At 37.3% G+C, this 20273-nt stretch overlaps 1 protein-coding gene across 6 annotated transcripts in view; it reads left to right on the top strand.

Moving 5' to 3' along the window:
• LOC124233777 (alpha-(1,6)-fucosyltransferase) overlaps positions 1-20273 on the top strand; it is a 272983-nt gene that overhangs the window by 170083 nt on the left and 82627 nt on the right. For all 6 annotated transcript variants that reach the window (XM_046650977.1, XM_046650976.1, XM_046650978.1 and 3 more), the window contains 2 exons: positions 12551-12666; positions 12783-12945. In XM_046650977.1, the coding sequence (XP_046506933.1) occupies positions 12551-12666; positions 12783-12945 (279 nt within the window). The remainder of the gene's footprint in view (positions 1-12550; positions 12667-12782; positions 12946-20273) is intronic.

Genomic DNA, 20273 nt, shown 5'->3' with positions numbered 1-20273 from the left:
TTTGTGCTTTTGCTGGGAATATTTTAGTCCCATGAGTGGCCACTTAGAATTCTAACTGAAAAAAAATGAGCGTCTGTGAATTACTGAGTGTAATTTCAAATTTCAGCCAGTTTAGTTCATATTTATAAATGGTCCAAATTCATGTTAGTCTTAGTAATTTATTGAAAGGATGCCACTCTTATAGATTCTCTTTATAGATTGTTTTCTTTTCTTTTTTTTTTTTAAATTCTTTTTATTGGGTGAAATGATCTGATCTTAGCAGCTCTAGTCCTATACAGCAATGACTAAAAGTTTAGGTAGATGATGAACAACTGTGTTGATTAATCTGTTCTAAATAAAAGAAATTCCATTTGATATTTTTATAGTGGTATTCTAATCCGTGGTATTATATGATGCTGGAAGTTGGGAGTTAAATAGCATTAATGATGAGTGTCTACCTAGTTTTCATCTAGTTTTTTAAGGGTTATCTCTGCAATTAATTAAAGAATATTTTGAACATATATGTGAAGCTTAGAAAATAATATAATCCCATGTCCCTATCACTTAAATTGAACAAATGTTGATGTTTTGCCATATTTGCTAGAAAAAAATACAAATATTACTCCCTTCATCAATCCCATTTCCTTCCTTCCTTCTCAGAGATAATTACTATTCTGAGTGTTGTATATACCTCCTGTTCACATTTTTATTCTTATGTTATGTAAGTATGCATGAAAGCATATTGTTTTATGTGTTTTTAAAATTTATATGAATGGGTCATACTGCATATGTATTGTTCTGTGACTTTTTTTCACTCAGCATTGTGATACTCATGCAAGATTATGCGTGAGTGATAGTTGTAGATATACCCATTCCTCTAGTGATGAATATCTCGTGTCTCCTAGTGCATGTCTCTTTGTGTACATGTGCTCAAGTTTCTCTGGGTTGCTTACCCAGAAGGACACATGCTGAGTCTTAATATATGTGCATCTTCAACTTTGGAGCAGTTTCACAATATTTTGTAAATGGATTGTTCTAATTTTACATCCCTACTTTCAGTGTATTTTATGGGCTGAATTGTGCCCCCTTCCCCCCAAATTCATGCCTTGAAGCCTCAACCCCCGTAGCTCAGAATGTGATTGTATTTGGAGTAGGGCTTTTATAAAGAGGTGATTAAGTTAAAATGATGCCATTAGCACGGGCCCTAATCCAATATGACTGGTGTCCTTGTGAGAAGAGGAAATTCGGACACACAAAAGAGGCATCACACAGAGGAAAGACCTGGTAAGCGCACAGGAGAAGGTGGCCATCTGCAAGCTAAAGATGGAGGCCTCTTACTACCTTGGCTAAGACTTTTAGCGCAGTGATGGATAGAAGCAGTGATGGCAGACATTCCTGCTGTTGTTCTTGACTTTAAAAAGAATACTTCTGATTATTTGATCCATAGAATATGATATTTAGTATGAATTTTTGAGAGATATTTCTTTCACGTTAAGGAGTTTCCCTTGTTAAGAATTTTATAATGAGTACATTTTAAATTTTGTTAAATGATATTTTTCCAGTTCCTATTGAGATTATTTTATTTCCTTTAGTTTGTTAATGCAATGAATTTACGTTAATGCTTTTCTCATTATAAATCAACCTGGTATTCTTAGGATAAAGTCTAGATAGTCATGATGTATTTTTAAAACACTGCTATATTTATTAATGTAATCAATATTATTTAGATCATTTAGATTTTTAGGATTTAGATACTAAATTTAGATCATTTAGGATTTTGAAGGTAAGTTTTTAATTGAATAGGCCTTTAATTTTCCTTAATCTTGACTTTTATATACTATTTATATCAATCTTATACTAATCTCAGGAATGGAATTTTAGAGCTTCCTTTCTTTTTATATTCCCTAGAAAACTTTGATTCCGTTAACTGTTTTATGAAGATTTGTGTAACTCATGTATAAAAATGCCTGGACCTAGAGTTTTTTAATTCAGTAGATTTTTGACTACTGATTCAATTTCTGTTTTTTCCTGAATCTATTTCTATTTCTATTGAATCTAGAAATTATTTATTTTTTTCCATGTTTTTAAGTTAAGTGCCTGAAAGTGTTTATAGCATTTTGTGGTGAGTTTTAAAATTCTTTATCTGTGTTTCTGATTCTGTTTTCATTTCTAGTATGTTTATTGTGCTTATATTCTTTTCCTTAACTAAGATCTTTATTGTTTCAACATTCATGGCATAATTGTTGAAAATATTTAAGAAGGACAACTTATTTTAAACGAATTATTAAACATATTAGGATGAGAAAAGTTTAGTTTCTCTGAGAGAGCTGTATAATCATTCCACTTAGGCTACAAATTCACTGTTTTTTTGGTATTCTGACTGCAAAGCAGGAATTTATTGGTTTTCATATTTTTGGATGGATCCGCTGAATTCTTTGAAGAGTGGGGCTTATGTTTAGGTGTTAGAAGGGCAATTTGATGTTTGGATAAAGATTTTTGTCAAATGTTTTATTCAGGAGAATTTAATAATTTTTGAAATCTGTATTAGGTCTCAGAACAACCTAACATATAGGCCTTTTTAAGTGGGGAATGAGGATCATCTATTTCATATTTCATCACGTCAAATACAAGCAGTGGACCAGGCCAGCCACACAGTCTATCTTTCTTGCATTTCCTTCATGACTAATGATGTTTGATGTCTTTCAATGTGCTTATTTGCTCTTTTTATTTTTTTTTATGAAATGTCTATTCAAATCTTTTTGTCCATTTTTTTGAGGGGGAGGGTTGTTTTCTGATGATAGGATCTTTTATTTATAATCTGCAGTAAATCCCATTGATTTTATTTTTCATTTCAGGCATTGTAGTTTCCATCTCTAAAAGTTCAACTTGGGTCTTTATTATATCTTTTTTGTTTTGTTTTGTTTTTTGCTGAGGAAGATTCACCCTGAACTAACGTCTGTTGCCATTCTTCCTCTTTTTGTTTGAGGAAGATTTGCCCTGAGCTAACATCCATGCCAATCTTCTTCTATTTTGTATGTGGGTTGCTGCCACAACATGGCCACTGATGAGTAGTGTAGGTCCACACTTGGGAGCCGAACCTGGGCTGCCAAAGTGGAGCACATTGAACTTAACCACTAGGCCATGGGGCCAGCCCTTTATTATATCTTTAATATCTTTTTTATATCTTTCTTTTCTCTATTTACTTTTGAACATATGAAATATGGTCATAACAACTGCTCCTTATTTGCTAGTTCAAACATCTGTGTCAGTTCTGAGTTGGTTTTAATCGACTGATTCTTTTTTTTCTCTTATTATGGATTATATTTTCCTGTTTCTTTGCATGTGTGGTAATTTTGTGTTGGATTCCAGACATTATGACCTTTACCTTGTTGCTTACTAGATACATTTGTATTCTTAGAAATATTCTTAAGCTTTGTTCTGGGATGCAGTTAAGTTACTTGATAATAGTTTGATCCTTTGGGGTCTTCCTTTTGAGAATTGTTAGGTAAGACCCAAGTAATGTTTAGTCTACAGCTAATTTCCCTACTTCTATGGCCAAATTCTTCTGAGCATTGTCCCCAGTGCTGCATGAATTATGAGGTTTTCCAGTCTAGCTGGTAGGATCAGGAACTGTTCCCAACCCTGTATGAATGCCAGGCACTGCTCCCACCAATCTTTTTAGAGAGTTATTTTCCCAGCCTTGAGTTGTTTCCTTACATACGTGTGATGATTCTCAAGTGGTACCTCTCTGTATCTCTGGAGTTCTCTCTCTGTTCAGCTCTCTCCTCTACGGTACTCTGTCATCCAAACTCTAGCTATCTTTATCCTTTTAGATGCTTGGCTCCATCTCTTCAACTCAAAAAATTTACTAGGCTCCACCTAAATTCTTCTTCTCTGTAGTCTGGAAATTCTCTCAAGGCAATAAACTGGGACAGTAGTAGGGCTCTCATCATTTGTATTCCTTTTCTGGGAATCACTGCCCTTTGTTGCCTGATTGCAATATTTTTTTCAGCTTTGTTGAGATATAATTGACATGTAATATTGTGTAAGTTTAAGGTGTGCAACGTGATGACTTGATACATCTATATATTACAAAATAATTACCACAATAAACTTAGTTAACACAACCTTTTCTTCACATTATTACTTTTTTTTTTTGTCGTAAGAACATTTAAGATCTACTCTCTTTGCAACTTTCAAGTATACGATACAGTATTGTTAAGTATAGTCACTATGCTGTACATTAGATTCTCCAGAACTTATTCATTTTATAACTAGAAATGTTGTACCCTTTGACCAACATCTCCCGATTTCTCCCACCCGCCAGCCTCTGGCAGCTACCAATCTACTCTCTGTTTCTATAAGTTTGGCTTTTTTAGATTCCACATGTAAGTGAGATTTACACTATTTGTCTGTCTTTGTCTGACTTATTTCACTTAGAATAATGCCCTCAAAGTTCATCTATATTCTTGCACATGGCAGGATTTCCTTCTTTGTTGTGGCTGAATAATATTCTATTGTATATGTGCTGTTTAATTTGGTTTGCTAGGATTTTGTTGAGAATTTTTTCATCTGTATTCATCAGGGATATTGGTTTGTAGTTCTCTTTTCTTGTAGTGTCCTTATCTGGCTTTGGTGGCAGCGTAATTCTGGCCTTGTAAAATGAGTTTGGGAGTGTTCACTTGTCTTCAATTTTTTGGTAGAGTTTGAGAAGGATTGGCCTTAATTTTTCTTTAACTGTTTTGTAAAATTCACCTGTGAAACCATCTGGTCCTGGACTTTTCTTTGGTGAGAGGTTTTTGATTCTGACTCAATCTTCTTACTCATTATTAGTCTGTTCAAATTTTCTATTTCTTTGTGATTCAGTCTTTGTAAGTTGTATGTTTCTAGGAATTTATCCATTTCTTCTGGGTTGTCCAATATGTTGGCATATAATTCATAGTAGTCTTTTATGATCCTTTGACTTCTATGGTTGTAATGTCTCCTCTTTCACATATAATTTTATTTTTTTGAGTCCTCTTTTTTTCTTGGTAAGTCTAGCTAAAGGTTTGTTAATGTTATCTTTTCAAAAAAACAACTCTTAGTTTCATTGAGCTTTTCTGTTGTTTTCTTCTCTATTTCATTCATATCTGCTCTGATCTTTGTTATTTCCTTCCTTCTGCCAACTTGGCTTAGTTTGCTCTGTTTCTATTTCCTTGATATGTAAATTTAGGTTATTTGAGACCTCTCTTTTTTCTGAAGGTATTTATCCTTATCAGCTTCCCTCTTAGATTTGCTTTTCTGCATCCCCTATATTTTGGTATGTTATTTTTCCATTTTCATTTGTTTCAAGATATTTTTTGATTTCCCTTGTTTCTTTGACTTATTTTTTGTTCAGGAACGTGTTGTTTAATCTCCACATATTTTTGAATTTTTCAGTTTTTTTTTCCTGTTACTGATTTCTAGTTTCATACCATTTGGTCAAAAGAGATACTTGATATGATTTCAGTCTTCTAAATTTGCTAAGACATTTTTTTTGTGACCTAACACATGTTCTGTCCTGGAGAATTTTCCATATGTGCTTGAGAAGAATGTATATTTTGCTGCTGTTGGGTGGAGTGTTCTGTATAAGACTATAAGGTCCATTTAGTCTAAAGTATGGTTCAAGTCCATTTTTTCTTTATTGATTTTATTTTTGGATGATCAATCCATTGTTGAAAGTAGTGGGGTCCTGCAGTAGTAGTGAAGTCCCCTCCTATTATTAATGTTGTTGTCTCTCTCTCCCTTCAGATCTAGTCGTATTTGCTTGATATATTTGGGTACTCTGATGAGGGGTGCATATATTTTTACAATTGTTATATGCTCTTGAAGGATTGACCCCTTTATTATTCTATAATGAAGTTCTTTGTCGTTTGTTAGAGTTTTTGTTACTTAAAGTCTATTTTGTCTGATGTAAGTATAGCTACCCATCTCTTTTGGTTCCCATTTTCATGGACTGTCTTTTTCTATTTCTTCACTGTGAACCTGAGTGCTTAAAGATCAAATAAGTCTCTTGTAAGCAGCAAATAGTTGGATCTTAAATTTTTTAGCCATTCAGCCACTCTATGCCTTTTGATTGGAGGATTTAATCCTTTTACAGTTAAAATAATTAGTGATAGGTAAAGAGTAATGCCATCATATTAATTGTTTTCTGGCTGTTTTGTAGTTTCTTTTTTTTCTTTCCTCTCTTGCTTCCTTCCTTTGTGATTGATGATTTTCCTTGATGATCTTTTTTGAGTCTCTTCTCTTTACTTTTGTTTATCTACTATTAATTTTTGTTTTGTGGTTACCATGTGGGTTACATAAAACATCTTAAAGATATAACAGTCTATTTTAAGCTGATCACAGCTTAACTTTGATCACATAAAAAAACTACGCTTTTACTCTCTTCTCCCCCATTTTATGTTTTTGCTGTCACAATTTATATCTTTCTATGTTGTTGTAGGCATTAACAAATAATTATAGCTACTTTTTATACTTCTGCTTTTTAACCTTTATACCAAAATGAAATGTTTAAAACACAACCATATTGCAATATTGGAGTATTCTGAATTTAACTATACACTTTCCCGCTGTGTTTTATATTTTCATTTTATTGTTTAATTATTTTCATTTTAGCTTGAAGGACTCCTTTCAGCATTTCTTATAAGACTGGTCTAGTGGTGATGAACTCCCTCAGCTTTTGTTGCTCTGGGAAAGTCTTTATCACTCCATCATTTTTGAAGGACAGTTCTGCCAGATAATGTATTCTTGGTTGGTAGTATTTTTCTTTCAGCACTTTAAATATATCATCCCACTGCCTGCTTACCTGCAAGGTTTCTGCTGAGAAAGCTGCTGATAGCCTTATAGGGGTTCCCTTGTGTGTGAGGAATTTTTTCTCTTGCTATTTTAAAAATTCTCTCTCCGCCTTTGATTTGATTTGATTTATTTCTTTTTAAAGATTGGCATCCAAGCTAACATCTGTTGCCAATCTTCTTCTCTCCAGAGCCCCTCAGTACATAGTTATATATTCTAGTTGTGAGTCCCTCTGGCTGTGCTGTGTGGGACACCGCCTCAGCATGGCCCGATGAGCAGTGCCATATCCGCACCCACAATCCGAATGGCGAAACCCTGGGCCGCCACAGCAGAGCGTGCCAACTTAACCACTCAGCCATGGGGCCGGCCCCTCTGCATTGGAGTTTAGAAAGTTTTATTTACAGGATTGGAGAAAATCTTTTTGGGCTGAACTTGAATGTCCAAATCTCTCCCTAGATTTGGGAAGTTATTTTTTTAAATGAGCATTCTGCTCCTTTCTTCTTCTCTTTTCTTTCTGGGACTTCAATAATCATAGATTGTTTGCCTTATGGAATCCCATAATTTATGTAGTCTTTCTTCATTCTTTTTTCTTTTTGTTCCTCTAACTGGTTAATTTCTAATGACGTGTCTTCAATTTCACTAATTCTTACACTTGGTCAAGTCTGTTGACCTCTCTGTTGAGTTCTTAAGTTCAATCATTGTATTTTTCAGCTGTGGGATTCCTGGTGGTTTTTTTTAATGATTTTTATTTCTTTGTTGGACTTCCCATTTTGTTCATGCATTGTTTTTCTAATGTCGCTTAGTTGTCTATTCGTGTTTTCTTGTAGTTCACTGAATTTCTTTAAAAGGATTATTCTGAATTCTTTGTTAGACAGTTAGTAAATCTCCATTTCTTTAGGAATTGTTATTGGAGCTTTATTACTTTTCTTTGGTGGTGTCATGTTTACCTGCTTCTTCAGGATCTTTCTATCATTATTTTGGTATCTACTCACTTGAGGAAGTGGTCTCTTTTCCAGCCTTTAAGATTTGCTTTGGCAGGGAAAGACCTTCACTAGTCAGCTCAGCTTGAAGTTCAGGAGAGGCAGCTGATAGCAGTCTTGGGCAAGCACTGCTTCATCTCAGGGTCTCTAGTTGGATGAGGCCGTTGCCTGTGCTCTGAGGCGGGTTGGCGGGGAGCTGTCATTCCACAGTCAGGTGGGCCTGACGGCTGGACTTCTCATTCAAGCAGAACCGCTAGCTGGGATCTGTGTTCAGGCAGGGCTACTTGCTGGCCTTTGCAATCACCTCTGGTCAAGCAGGCTTGCAGGCTGTGTTCCCTGGCAGGGTGGTACTGCTGGTTGCACTCTATGATTGGGCAGGCCTACGTGCTGGGTTCTGTAATTGCCTCTGGTACAGTGGGGCCCCAAGCTGTGTCCCTCAGCTTGATGGTGTTGCTGGCTGGACTGTACATTCAGTTGAGGCCACAGGCAGGGCTTTGCAATCAGATGGGACCTCAGGCTGTACTCCTTGATCAGCTGGGACTGCAGGCATGCCCCAGAGTTGGGCAGGGCTGCAGATTGGGCCCTGCAGTTGAGCAGGCTGCTGGCTGTGCTCCACTGTTTGACACTGTCTCTTGCCAGGCTTTCTGGTCAGGTGGGGCTGCCAGCTGTATCCCACAGTTAAGTGGGGCTGGAGGCTGTGCTCCTTGGTCAGGCGGGGTTGCTTTCTGGGCTTGCTGGACTGGTGGAGCCACAGGCTATGCTTTGTGATTAGATGGAGCAGCTGGCTGGGCTCTCTGCCTGAGTGGGTCTACAGGCTATGCTCAGCAATTGGATGTGGCTGTAGGCTGTGCTGTGCTTCTGGACGGGCTGTAGTCTGGGCTCCACTGCTGGGCAGTACCATCGGCCAGGCTTCAGGGCAGCTCAGGGTCACTGTTTGGGCTCCTTGCTCAGGCAGAGCCAGTGGCCATGTTCCACAGTTGGGTGAGGCTGCTGACTTGGCTCTCTGCCTAAGTGGGGCTGTAGGATGGATGCCACAGCTGGCCAGGGTCTCTGGCTGGGCAGTCTGGTGAGGCAGGGCCAGAGGCTGTGCTCAACGGTATGATGGCACTTAGCTCCCTGATTGGATAGGGCTGTAGAATGGTCTCTGTGGCTGCCTGGGGTCCCTGGCAAGGCTTCCTGGTCAAGTGGGGCTGGAGGCTAGCAGTTGGGTTGGGCTACTGACTTGCTTTCCTACCCAGGACAGCTGTAGGATATGTTGCGTGGCTACGCACAGCTGCCTGGCATCTTTGACCAGGCTTCCCTGTTGGGTGATGCTGGAGGCTATGCTCAGCAGTTGAGTGTGGCCAGTGATTTGCTTCCCTGCTTGAGTGGACCATAGGATGTGCTGCATGGCTGCCCAGCGTCTCAGGCCAGGTTTCCTGCTCAAGTGGGGCAGCTGACTTGTTTCTCTGTCTAGGCAGGGGACTAGAATAGGCTCCTCCAACAAGAGGGCACTCAGGCTGGGGACCCAAACCAGACAGAACTGCCAACCACTGCCAGGTTGGGACAACTGGTTCAGCTTTGCAAATGATCAGATCGCTGGTTGGGATCTCTGCTCAGGCCGCACTACTGATGGGAAGGCAGTCTGCTAAGATCCAAGCACTGGTTGCTGTGATCCCCTCTCTCCTTCCCTATCTCTGGCTGATGTCCCCAGTAATCCCCATGAGTCAGTACTTAAGTGGGCCTCCCAAGAAGCATCCAGAATGCCAGGGAAGCTTGATGTCCACCTTTGCAGTCTCCCTTTCCCACTAGAAAAACTGTAGGCCCAGGGAGACCTCCTCGACAGCACTGCACTGACCTGGGGGAAGAGCAGCGCCATCATAGTGAAACTACTCCTCTTATCTTCTCATGCGGTTTTCCGCTGGTTTTATGGTCCAAGCGGATGCTTCAGCCTAACCCCCGTGTTCTGGGATCTTCAAAAAGGTATCTTGTCTATGGATAGTCACTTGTTGCCCCTTCCCTAAGGGGGACCGAAGTTGGAAACCCCTATTTTGCCATTTTTCTGATGTCAGTCTCCTGATTCCGGTTTTATTAAACTATTGTTTCATACATTTTGTCTGGATTTCCATTGTTTCAGGCATAATGGTATATCTGATCTCTGTTACTTCCTCTTGGCAAGAAGACATCCTATATATCTTTTGCATAGAGTATGATTTAAAAAAACATTCAATTCCCCAAATATTCAGATAAAGAGACTATTCTTGCAGGTTGACTCTTTTCTGGGTGGGGTTTAGAAAGAATAATCCTTATTGTGCACCTTTTTATACATTGGCTTCTCTATTACTTGTCTTTATCTACAGTTTATCCACGGTTGGATTATTCTATATAGTAATGTTATATGTCACTAATTCATTTATGTTTCATTAGAATTAGATTGGATTTAGTACTTAATGGAAATCTGCTGAAAAGACATTATGCTATTTTGTCATGCCTGTTTTCTCCTAATGTTATTCCATCAGTGTATGAAGAAATGAGATAAAAAGGAGAGCTTAGACATATCTTCCTATTGTCTGAAATTTTGTATCACTAAAGTGTGTTCTGGAAAAGGATGTCCTTGTCTTGTGGCATAGTGCTGCCAAAATAAATTCCAAGAGGTAGTACTTTTATTTTGTTTTCTAGTTATTTCCTAGAAACCAGCCGGCTAATTCAGAAAGAGATTAAGAGCCAGGTTTTAGACACTATGTACCAGGAAATGCCTCATTTATGAATGTATATACATTTGTGCTCATAAATTGGGTAATTGTGCACCTAACAACTGTATTCATTTTATCATTATTCACTTTGTGTGTATACAAATGAAGGCTTTTTAATTCAAAATCTGTAGCCTGGGACACTCATGATTGGAGAATGATTATTTTTCATGCTCCTGTTCAATGTTAATGCGTACAATTTCACGGGAAATTATAGAATACCTTATTTACTCTGAGGTGGCTGTAACAAGAGCTTCTTTACTAAACATGTATTCTGAAGTGGTAGAGGTAATTAGTTGATTTGGCTTTATCTGTTATATAAAAAATATTAGAAAAGGTATTAAAAAGTCTGTATTAGTGTCTTCACATCAAAGGACTAAGTTGACATCTGAATTTAAGTTCTGCTGAGTATAATTTGAAAATTAAGTTCCTTTAAAATGCTTGTGATGGTAAAAATAGATATCCCATACATTTAGAGATTACAGCTCATCTCTAAAATATCTGAGCCTGGGTACAATAGTCCTGATAAAGTTTATTGCCAGACACTGTGCTAAGTACTTTTATTGACATTTTCTCGTTTAAATGGATTTTGGAAGAAAAATCAGCCGTTATTTAATCTTCACGATAATTTTGCAAAGGCATATATACACGTGTAATATACAACAGGGATATGTTCTGAGAAATGTTTCGTTAGGCGATTTCATCATTGTACAAACATCATAGAGTGTGCTTACACAAACCTAGATGGTATAGCCTACTACACACCTGGGCTATATGGTACTAATCTTATGGGACCACCGTTGTATATGTGGTCCATCATTGACAGAAATGTCCTTATTTGGTTGATGACTGTGTATATATTAGTTTCCTGTTGCTGCTGTAATGGATGTCACAAACTTCGTGGCTTAAAACAATTGAAATTTATTCTCTTACGGTTTGGGAGGGCAGAAGTGTGAAGTGAGTTTCACTGGGCCAAAGCCAAGGTGTCAGCGGGGCCACATTCTCTAGGGAATCTCTAGGGGAGAGTTTGTTTCCTTCCCTGTTCCAGGTTCTGAAGCTGCATTCCTTACATCTGTTGCTCATGACCCCTTCCTCCATCTTCTGAGGTAATAGCCGCATCACCTTCTTCTCTTGTGTAGTATGATCTCTCCCTTCCTCCCTCTTACGAGCACATCTGTGATTACAGTTATGGCCCACCTGGAAGAGCCAAGACGCTCCCCATCTCAAGATCCTTAACTTAATCACACATTGCAAGTTTCTTTTGCCGTATAATGTAGCATTTACAGGTTCCAGGATTATGATGTAGATATCTTTAATGGCCAAAAGGAGTACAGAATACTTCCAAAAATCACGTAAAAACAGAACATGTTAGAAACAAGAACAGTTTGGAAAGAAGTTGTACAGATAGGTTGATAATGTGAGCAAGAGATCTTGGAGTTCCTCTGCTATATTCCAACATTTTATAGTATTGACTGATATTTTACATGTCTGATAGAAACAAGCAAGATATTAATCTTCAGTTTTTTTCTGTATACTTCATCTTCTACTTTTGTCTTTCCCTTCCCAATAAAACCAATGCTTAGTAATCTGAGGTTATGAGTTCATGAATTGGAGCATAGATTTATATAGCCTGATGTTATGATTATTTTAGAAATAATTTGTATTTGCTATTTGAACACAGACACATGTTCAGATATGTGCTTTCTTATTCCCTTTAAGCCTTTTCATCACCCTCTCCTTCATGTTTGTTTTTCTCAACACTAATGAAGAATTGACCACTTTGCCACTGAGCTTTAGGAGACAGTTCTAAAGTTTCCTTAATTCCTAGAAGGTCATATATTTCTCAGCTAGATTATTTTTTTCTGCTTTTGTTCAGTTTCATTCCAGTGTTTTATACCTTTGGAGAGAAAATTTCATTTGGTAATTCTAATATATTGTGTGGTTCTGTTTCTTCTTGAGTTACCAATAAATGTGTTATAGCAAAGTAAGCATGTATTTTATTGCATACTTTATAAGCTAAATGTTTACTTTTTTTCCCCTGAACTACAGGATACCAGAAGGCCCTATTGATCAGGGTCCAGCTTCAGGAAGGGTTCGTGCTTTAGAAGAACAGCTTGTGAAGGCCAAAGAACAGATTGAAAATTATAAGAAACAAACTAGAAATGGTAAGTGATTATACAGTGTTTTTTCTCTTCAGTATATTGATATTAGCACAAATAGTTGAAAATTCCCTTTCATCAAAATGTTGGAAATGCCAATACTCTCTGTTCTCTGACTGCAGGTCTGGGGAAGGATCATGAAATCCTAAGGAGGAGGATTGAAAATGGAGTTAAAGAGCTCTGGTTTTTCCTACAAAGTGAATTGAAGAAATTAAAGAATTTAGAAGGAGATGAACTCCAAAGACATGCAGATGAATTTCTGTCAGATTTGGGACATCATGAAAGGTACTATTCTTCCTTTACATTTCATTTGGGGTTTGGTAAAGGTTATAATCTAAGAATGGGAAACTGAAACTTCTGTTAATTTCCCTGCTGGATGGTAAGTATCTACCATGTTTAGGAGCAGGAGAGCAGCTGAGGTCTCAAAGGACAATAATTGCCAAATGTGGCTCATCAACTAAAATACATGACGCGAAAATATTATTTAAAATGTATGTCTAGCAATCTTGGTACCCTAAGTGAACTCTGAAGATAGTGGTGTCAGCTCACAATATGTTAAAATATCTTCCTGTACATTTCCTTCATGTACAATCAATATTTGAAGTGAAGAGTACAGTTTTACATTACAGTACATTGGAACTCATACTGAAGCTGGTCGTTGTATTTCTAATTCAAATATTAAAACTTTAAAATAGCACCTTTTTAGGGTTTCTAATTAAAGGTTTAACAAGTTTTTGATTAAAAAGGAGCATCCTGTTAATTACCCTTCCATTTAGTTGCTGGAAAGAAGAACCTGGAATCTGCCTAAATTTGTTTCTCCTATCTGCACATTTCCAAAAATATGCAGTTTATCTTCCATAGTGAAGAAAACATCTTGGTGCTGATGTGTTCATGCAGAACAAAATGTATCTGAGAGTCATTATAGATACAGTGAAACTTGTCCTTAGGCCTGTTATTTTTATAAGTCTGTATTCCCAGTAGGATTCTGATGGCAATTACTGTCTCATTAGTGAACAATAAAAGAAAAATTGTTATATTAACACAAGCTACCACTGTGAAGAGGAAGAGAATTATCCCACAACCAAGAAATTCATATACATTAACATCATCAGCAACATTGTAGTGACTTTGAAAAATTGCTCTGCTATTTTAAGTGAAAGTACAAATAGAATCTATCAGTTTATTGGAATCATTTTAGCATTAATGAATCTACAGAAATAAGATGGCATAAATTTCAAGGGGCACTGACTTATTAGACCACACGTTCAGCAGTCCCTTTGAAATTTTTAGCCTAGCTTGCAGTCAAGCCATACTAGTCCATTAGACCAAATGCTGACTAATTCCATCCTTAACGCTTCTCTACCCTAAAGCTGATTCTAGGTACCAAGATTCTGTTAATTGGAGCTGTGTGCTGGTGTGCTTTGCTTATTGCAGTATTATAGGAAAATGCAGATCTGAAGAGGATTTGAGTTGGGTAGACTATGTGGTATTTTAAGGAGAATTTTGGCTATTGACTTCTGATGGAAAGTTTAATGTTAAAGTTTGAGTAATTTTAATTAAATTACTTGAGAATTTAATGTTAAGGTCTTTTCTAAATTAAAATACTTGTTTAAAGAATTATTTTGTGCGTATAATTTTTACATATGTTTTGTGGCTATGTGTAGAAATGGAAAAACTATGTGCAAATGAAAAAAGTTAAGCCGTGAAAAGTTGATGTAAATCAGTGTTAAATTTTTTGTAAGTTGAATTCCATTTTAGATATATTATGATTCTTGACACTACCTTTTAATATATGTTAAATAATAATATTTCACTGAAAATGCAAATGGAAAGGTACCCAAGTCAATTTCTTTTGCTGTCTTAAGCAGAAATTATAATAAACTTGGGATACAGCTTCACTGGGTAGTAATTTGACTCCAGGCAGCAGATTAGAATTCAGTGATACAAATAATGAGCAAAGGACAGCCAAACATTAGAGCCTTTAAAGTAATGAATGTACAAACAGAAAGGATTAGCATGTATACAGAGTATGCCGTCTTACTGATAATTTTCAAGATCCTTAAGTGTAGGAATTAAAATCAAAACAGACTTTTATGTTTGCCTCTGGTAATTTTTACATTACACAGAAATCTCCATTTCATTTTTACACTTGCCCAAATCATAGTGTATAGATTGCCTCTAGACTGAAAGCCTATGTTCTCTGAGAAAATGGAGGTTGAGTCAGTTTCCTTGTTCAGATTTCCCTATGAATCGCTCATCATTTTTTGGTTCACAATGGCATCAATTATAGGGAAAAAACTTATGGGCTTTTGTTTCTTCAGAAGGGGTTTCTTTCCTTCAGAGAACTTTGTTCTGAGGGACACATTGATCCTCTTTTTTTTTTCCTTTCTAAACCAGCTTTGCTATGGCATTATTTATATACAATAAAATGTACATATTTTAGTCTGTAGTTCTATGAGTTTTGACAAATGCTCACAGTTTTGTATTGCTCGTATCTTAGTCTGTGGTTCTGTGAGTTTTGACAAATGCTTACCACCACTCTCAAGATCACAGGACATTGCTACTGCCGCAAGAAGTTTCCTCATGCCCTTTTGTAGTCAGCATCTCCCACACCATTTGCCCCGGCGATCTGTTTCTTATCCTCATAATTTTGCCTTTCCCAGAATTTTGTGTAAATTCAATCATATACTATGTAGCTTTTTGAGCATGGTTTCTTTCACTTGGCATAAACATTTTGAGGTTCACCCATGTTGTTTTGTGTATTGGCAGTTCATTCCTTTTTTATTGCTAAGTAATATTCCATTGTATGGATGTACCACAATTAGTTTATCCATCGACTGATTGAAGAACATTTGGGTTGTTTTCCATTTTTTGGTGGTTATGAATAAAGCCACTATAAATATTAACATACACATTTTTGTGGAAATATTTTCATTTCTTTTGGATTAATATTTAGGAGTGGGATTGATGGGCCATATGTTGAGTGTGTGTTTACTTTTATAAGATACTACCAAACTGTTTTCCTAAATGATGATACTATTTTGCATTCTCACCAGCAATACATAAGAGTGCCAGTTGCTCTGAATCCTTAACCACACTTGGTTTCGTCAGTTTTTACATTTTTCCCCCACCATTCTAATAGGAGTATTAGCGGTGTGTCATTATGGTTTTAATTTGCATTTCCTTACTCATGATATTGAGCATCTTTTTAGTGTCCTTATTTGCCATTCACATATCATCCTTGATAAAGTGTCTGTTCAGATCACATGGTTAATTTTGGGGGGAATTGTTTGTCTTATTATTGAACTATAAACATTCTTCCTTTATTTGGGATACAAGTCTTCCTGGTGCATTGTAGAAAGCTCATTCTGAGAGCCCTATGAAGGAAAGCCTGGTGTCAGGAAATTAGAAGGGTTTTGTAGAAGTCCAAGTAATGACAGTGAGTTTCTGGACCTGTGTAGTTGCCGGAGGGATAGAGAAAAAGGGAAAAATAGAAATATGAAAAATAGAAGCTGCAGGACTTGGTGACTGATTCAATGTGGGGAGATGGGGGAGTCAAAAGTAACTGAGGACTTGTATTTTGCTAGAAGGATAGCTTTCATAAATGGAGATCATTGTTTCTTGTGTAGTAATTTGGCTTTTCTCCCTGACAAAGTGTAATCTCCTGATGACTGGAACACTTAAGTTCAACATCTTCTGTACCTCACAGTGCTAAGCACTCACTATTTAGTTAGGTTTCAGTAAATTATCTTTTTTATTGGGTGGGGAGGCAGATATGTGCATTCTTTGGCTGATTGTTCCACACTCTACTTTGTGCCTTTTTGTAAAAACAGAATCTTATTCCATTGAAAGATAAAGAAAATTACATAATTGAGGTAGAAATATTCTCCAATAATTGAGATCCCAAAAGTTGTAAAGAGCAAGTTACAGGAGATAAGTCATTTACCCCTGAGTAAAACTGGAAGCTCTAGTTAATTTTTTAACAGTGGGTTCTGCAATAGAGAGGGTGTCTGTTAGAAGTCAAGGAGTGTGTAGAGGAGGAAATGGGGGGGCGGAGCTAAAGCATTCTCAGGGGTCCTGCTGATAGGCTTCATGGGGCTAGAAGAGAGCGGACATGGAAGTATTTTTATACTCAGTGCCCTTAACTTCATGTTTGATTCACTCTGGAGGATTTAAGTGATACCTGTATCTGAAAGTGGTCTTAACACAGTTATACATGAAGCCCTAAAAGTATCATAGTGTTTCTGATTTGGAATGTAATTCTGATGCTGAGAATTGGAGAATGGACTTTCTTTGAATTGAATGTGCATGATAAAAAATAATGTTGCTTACTAAATGTATCTAATCATTTGTTTACATTTCATTGTGTGCATGGGGGAGATTTTAAGTGCATCTCTAAATTTGTTAAAATTAAAAAAAAAAAAAAACTTTGCCTCACCTTAAAATCATTAAAGTTGTAACAGCCAGAGAACTACTTTAGATTTCATTTCTTATTCTATGGTGCTACTGTTCTTGAAAGGAGAGAAGAAATAGTAAAATGAATATGGAACATTGTTTTCTTTGATAGGACTCTTGGGGTCAAGCCATCTACTTGCTTTGTAAACAAAACTGGAACTTCAGTTGAATATTGAAAAAAAAATGTATCCTAATTTGTTTTTATACATTTTTCTTACTCAGCTTTCATTGCCTGTTAGGCCTTATACCTTTATGTGATAAGTAAAGTTGCACATCTTTCATTTTAATTCTTCAAAAGGTAATAGACCATACTGAAAGTACCTAAGTCAGAAATCTTTTTATATATATCACCATGTATTAGATTTTGCTTTATTTGTGTGAACAACATGAATAGTTTATTGCACTGTTATTATGGAATGTATATTTTTAACTAAGTCAATTTTAAGAGCAGAACTCCTTATTTTCTAAACAAATTTCCTAGAACCCTAATATAAGAAAACTAAATGTTGACTAAATCACAAGTATTACTAATGTCCTTAATTGTCACTTAAGTAGAAAAACTTAAATTTCCAAATATTTTAACTAATAGAGTCTCATGGTCATAGACGTATGAAGCAATTTGAAATGCAGTACTTACCATCTGATAGAGGCGTGTCTTACAAAACAGTCTCTTCCCAACACATAGGTAAATTAGAAAGTCAGTGGGGAAGGCAAAAGCGCTCTGTTTAATGGTTAAGAATTTTTATGTGTTGTTATTTCGTTAGTGCCGTTGAGTCAACGTAAAGGTCGCTGATTCCTAGTGAGCCTGTGTACAGCAGAGCAGAGCCCTGCCCAGTCTTTTTGCACTGTCCTCTTGTTGTCCAGCGCTACATCAGACAACGCTCTGCTGCGTTTTCGTGGCCAATTTTTTCAAAAGTGGATGGCTAGGTCCTTCTTTCTTGTATGTCTTAGTCTGGAAGCTCTGCTGGAACCTGTCCACCATCCACCCTGGGTGACTCCCTGATATTTTAAATACTGGTTGCAAAGCTTGCAGCATCACAGCAACACCCAGTCACCACAGTGTGACCAGAAAATGAACCCAGGCTGCAGTGCTGAGAGCCCCGAATCTTAACTACTGGACAACGAGTGCTGGCATCATTGTTATTACTGCATTGTTTTTCAAACTTCAACAAGGCATCAAGATCACCTGGAGGATCACCTGGAGGTTTTTTTTGGTGAGGAGGATTGTCCCTGAGCTAACATCTGTTGCTGATCTTCCTCTGTTTAGTATGTGGGACACCGCTTGATGAGCAGTGTGTGGGTCTGCGCTCAGGATCCGAACCTGGGAACTGGGGGCTGCTGAAGCAGTGTGTGCGAACTTAACCACTACATCACTGGGCCGGCCCCTGGAGGGCTTCTTAAAACATGGATTGCTAAATCCAATCTCTAGAGTTTCTGATTCAGGCGGTCTGGAGTGGTGCCTGAAAATCTGCATTTCTGATAAGTTCCTAAGTGATACTGAAGTTGCTGGTCTTTGAGAACTAAGGCTCTACAGAATCCCTGGTTCTCTTTATGAGTTCACCACTGATAGAGATTATCTCTGTTTCCTGGAAAAAATGGTATTTCTCCCTAAGTTAGTGGGACCTCGTCAGTAAGCTGTGAGGGAAGACTCTTTTCCTTTTCTCCCCACTGATGCTGTTCCTTGTATTGAGGAGACAGTGTGTCTGTTCTGGAATGTGGCTCCCATTGTTCATTACTCAAAATACCAGTTGTTATTGCAGTCTGGAGCCAAATATCATGTGTTCGAATCAGATGCAGCTCACCTGAGATTTTTAGCAAAACCCCATTTACCTGGTTAGCCTATTACTTGGGAGCTAGGAACTAGTAGAGCCTAATCCCTGCCTGTTACCACAGTTGGCTGACCAACTAGCATTAATTAGTTCTAATTAATTAATTAATTAGTTAGAACTAGCGTAAAAAGTTCTGTGGCTTTCAGAGGGTTTTTAAGAATTTAGAGGGGCTGATGGTATAATAAATAAATATAGTGTAGCATATTACTGTTACCTGCTATATTGATCTCAAGTGTTAGTATCACTAGATTTTCAATTGATGGTTTCATTCTACTGATTACGTATGACCATACTTCATAGTAATACAATCAGATTTACCTGCTTCTTTTGATATCGTTGATCATGAATTGACTCTGGCTTGTCTCTGAAACACCTAGAGGGAAATCAGCAATTTAGAGGGATTATTTTTGTCATTGTGTGTTTCATTATTTAAGTCGTAATATGGGTTCAGCGCTTGGATTGATGGCCGTATAGCTTTGTCCCTCCACCTCTGAGGATATCATGGAAAGTTTTGTCTTATCATCCTTTGAGGTTGCCCAGAGACATGTTTAACTTAATGACTGTTGCTTTGATTCGTATTGTCATCTTTTTGTTGCCAGTCACCAGTTTATGAAGTAGTTACTGGAGCTGCTGCTTTCTGATTCTTTATTTATTGAGATAACATTGGTTTATGACATTATATAAATTTCAAGTGTACATCGTTATATTTTGACTTCTGTATAGACTAGATCTGTTCCCTACCAAATGTCTAGTTGCCATTCGTCACCATACAAATGTGCCCCTTTACCTCTTTTACCCTTCCCCTACCTCCCTTCCCCTCTGGTAACCACCAGTCTGTTCCCTGTATCTCTGTGTTTGTTTGTTTGTTTATCTACCGATTGGGAGAAGATATTTGCAAGTCGTATATCCAATGAGGGGTTAAAATCCAAAATATATAAAGAACTCATGCAACTCAACAACAGAAAAACATACAACCCGGTTGAAAAATGGCAGAGGATCTGAACAGAAAGATCCTCTGTTTTCCAAAGAAGATATACAGATGGCTAACAGGCACATGAAAAGATGTTCAGCCTCACTAATTATTAGGGAAATTCAAATCGAAACCACAATGAGATAGCACCTCATGCTCATCAGAATGGCTATTATTAAAAAGACAAGAAATAAGTGTTGGAGAGGATGTGGAGAAAAAGGGAGTGTTCCCCTCATACACTGCTGGTGGGAATGTAAGTCGGCACAGTCCCTGTGGAAAACAATATAGAGATTCCTCAAAAATTGAAAAGCAGAACTACCAGCCACAGAGCTCGTGAGCTATTTCTCAGTTAAGTTGAC

This window comes from Equus quagga, unplaced genomic scaffold (genome assembly GCF_021613505.1).
Source record: "Equus quagga isolate Etosha38 unplaced genomic scaffold, UCLA_HA_Equagga_1.0 220_RagTag, whole genome shotgun sequence".
Taxonomy (NCBI): Eukaryota; Metazoa; Chordata; class Mammalia; order Perissodactyla; family Equidae; genus Equus; species Equus quagga.
Note: the sequence above shows the minus strand (reverse complement) of the source record. Positions and strands in the feature narration are given on the sequence as shown.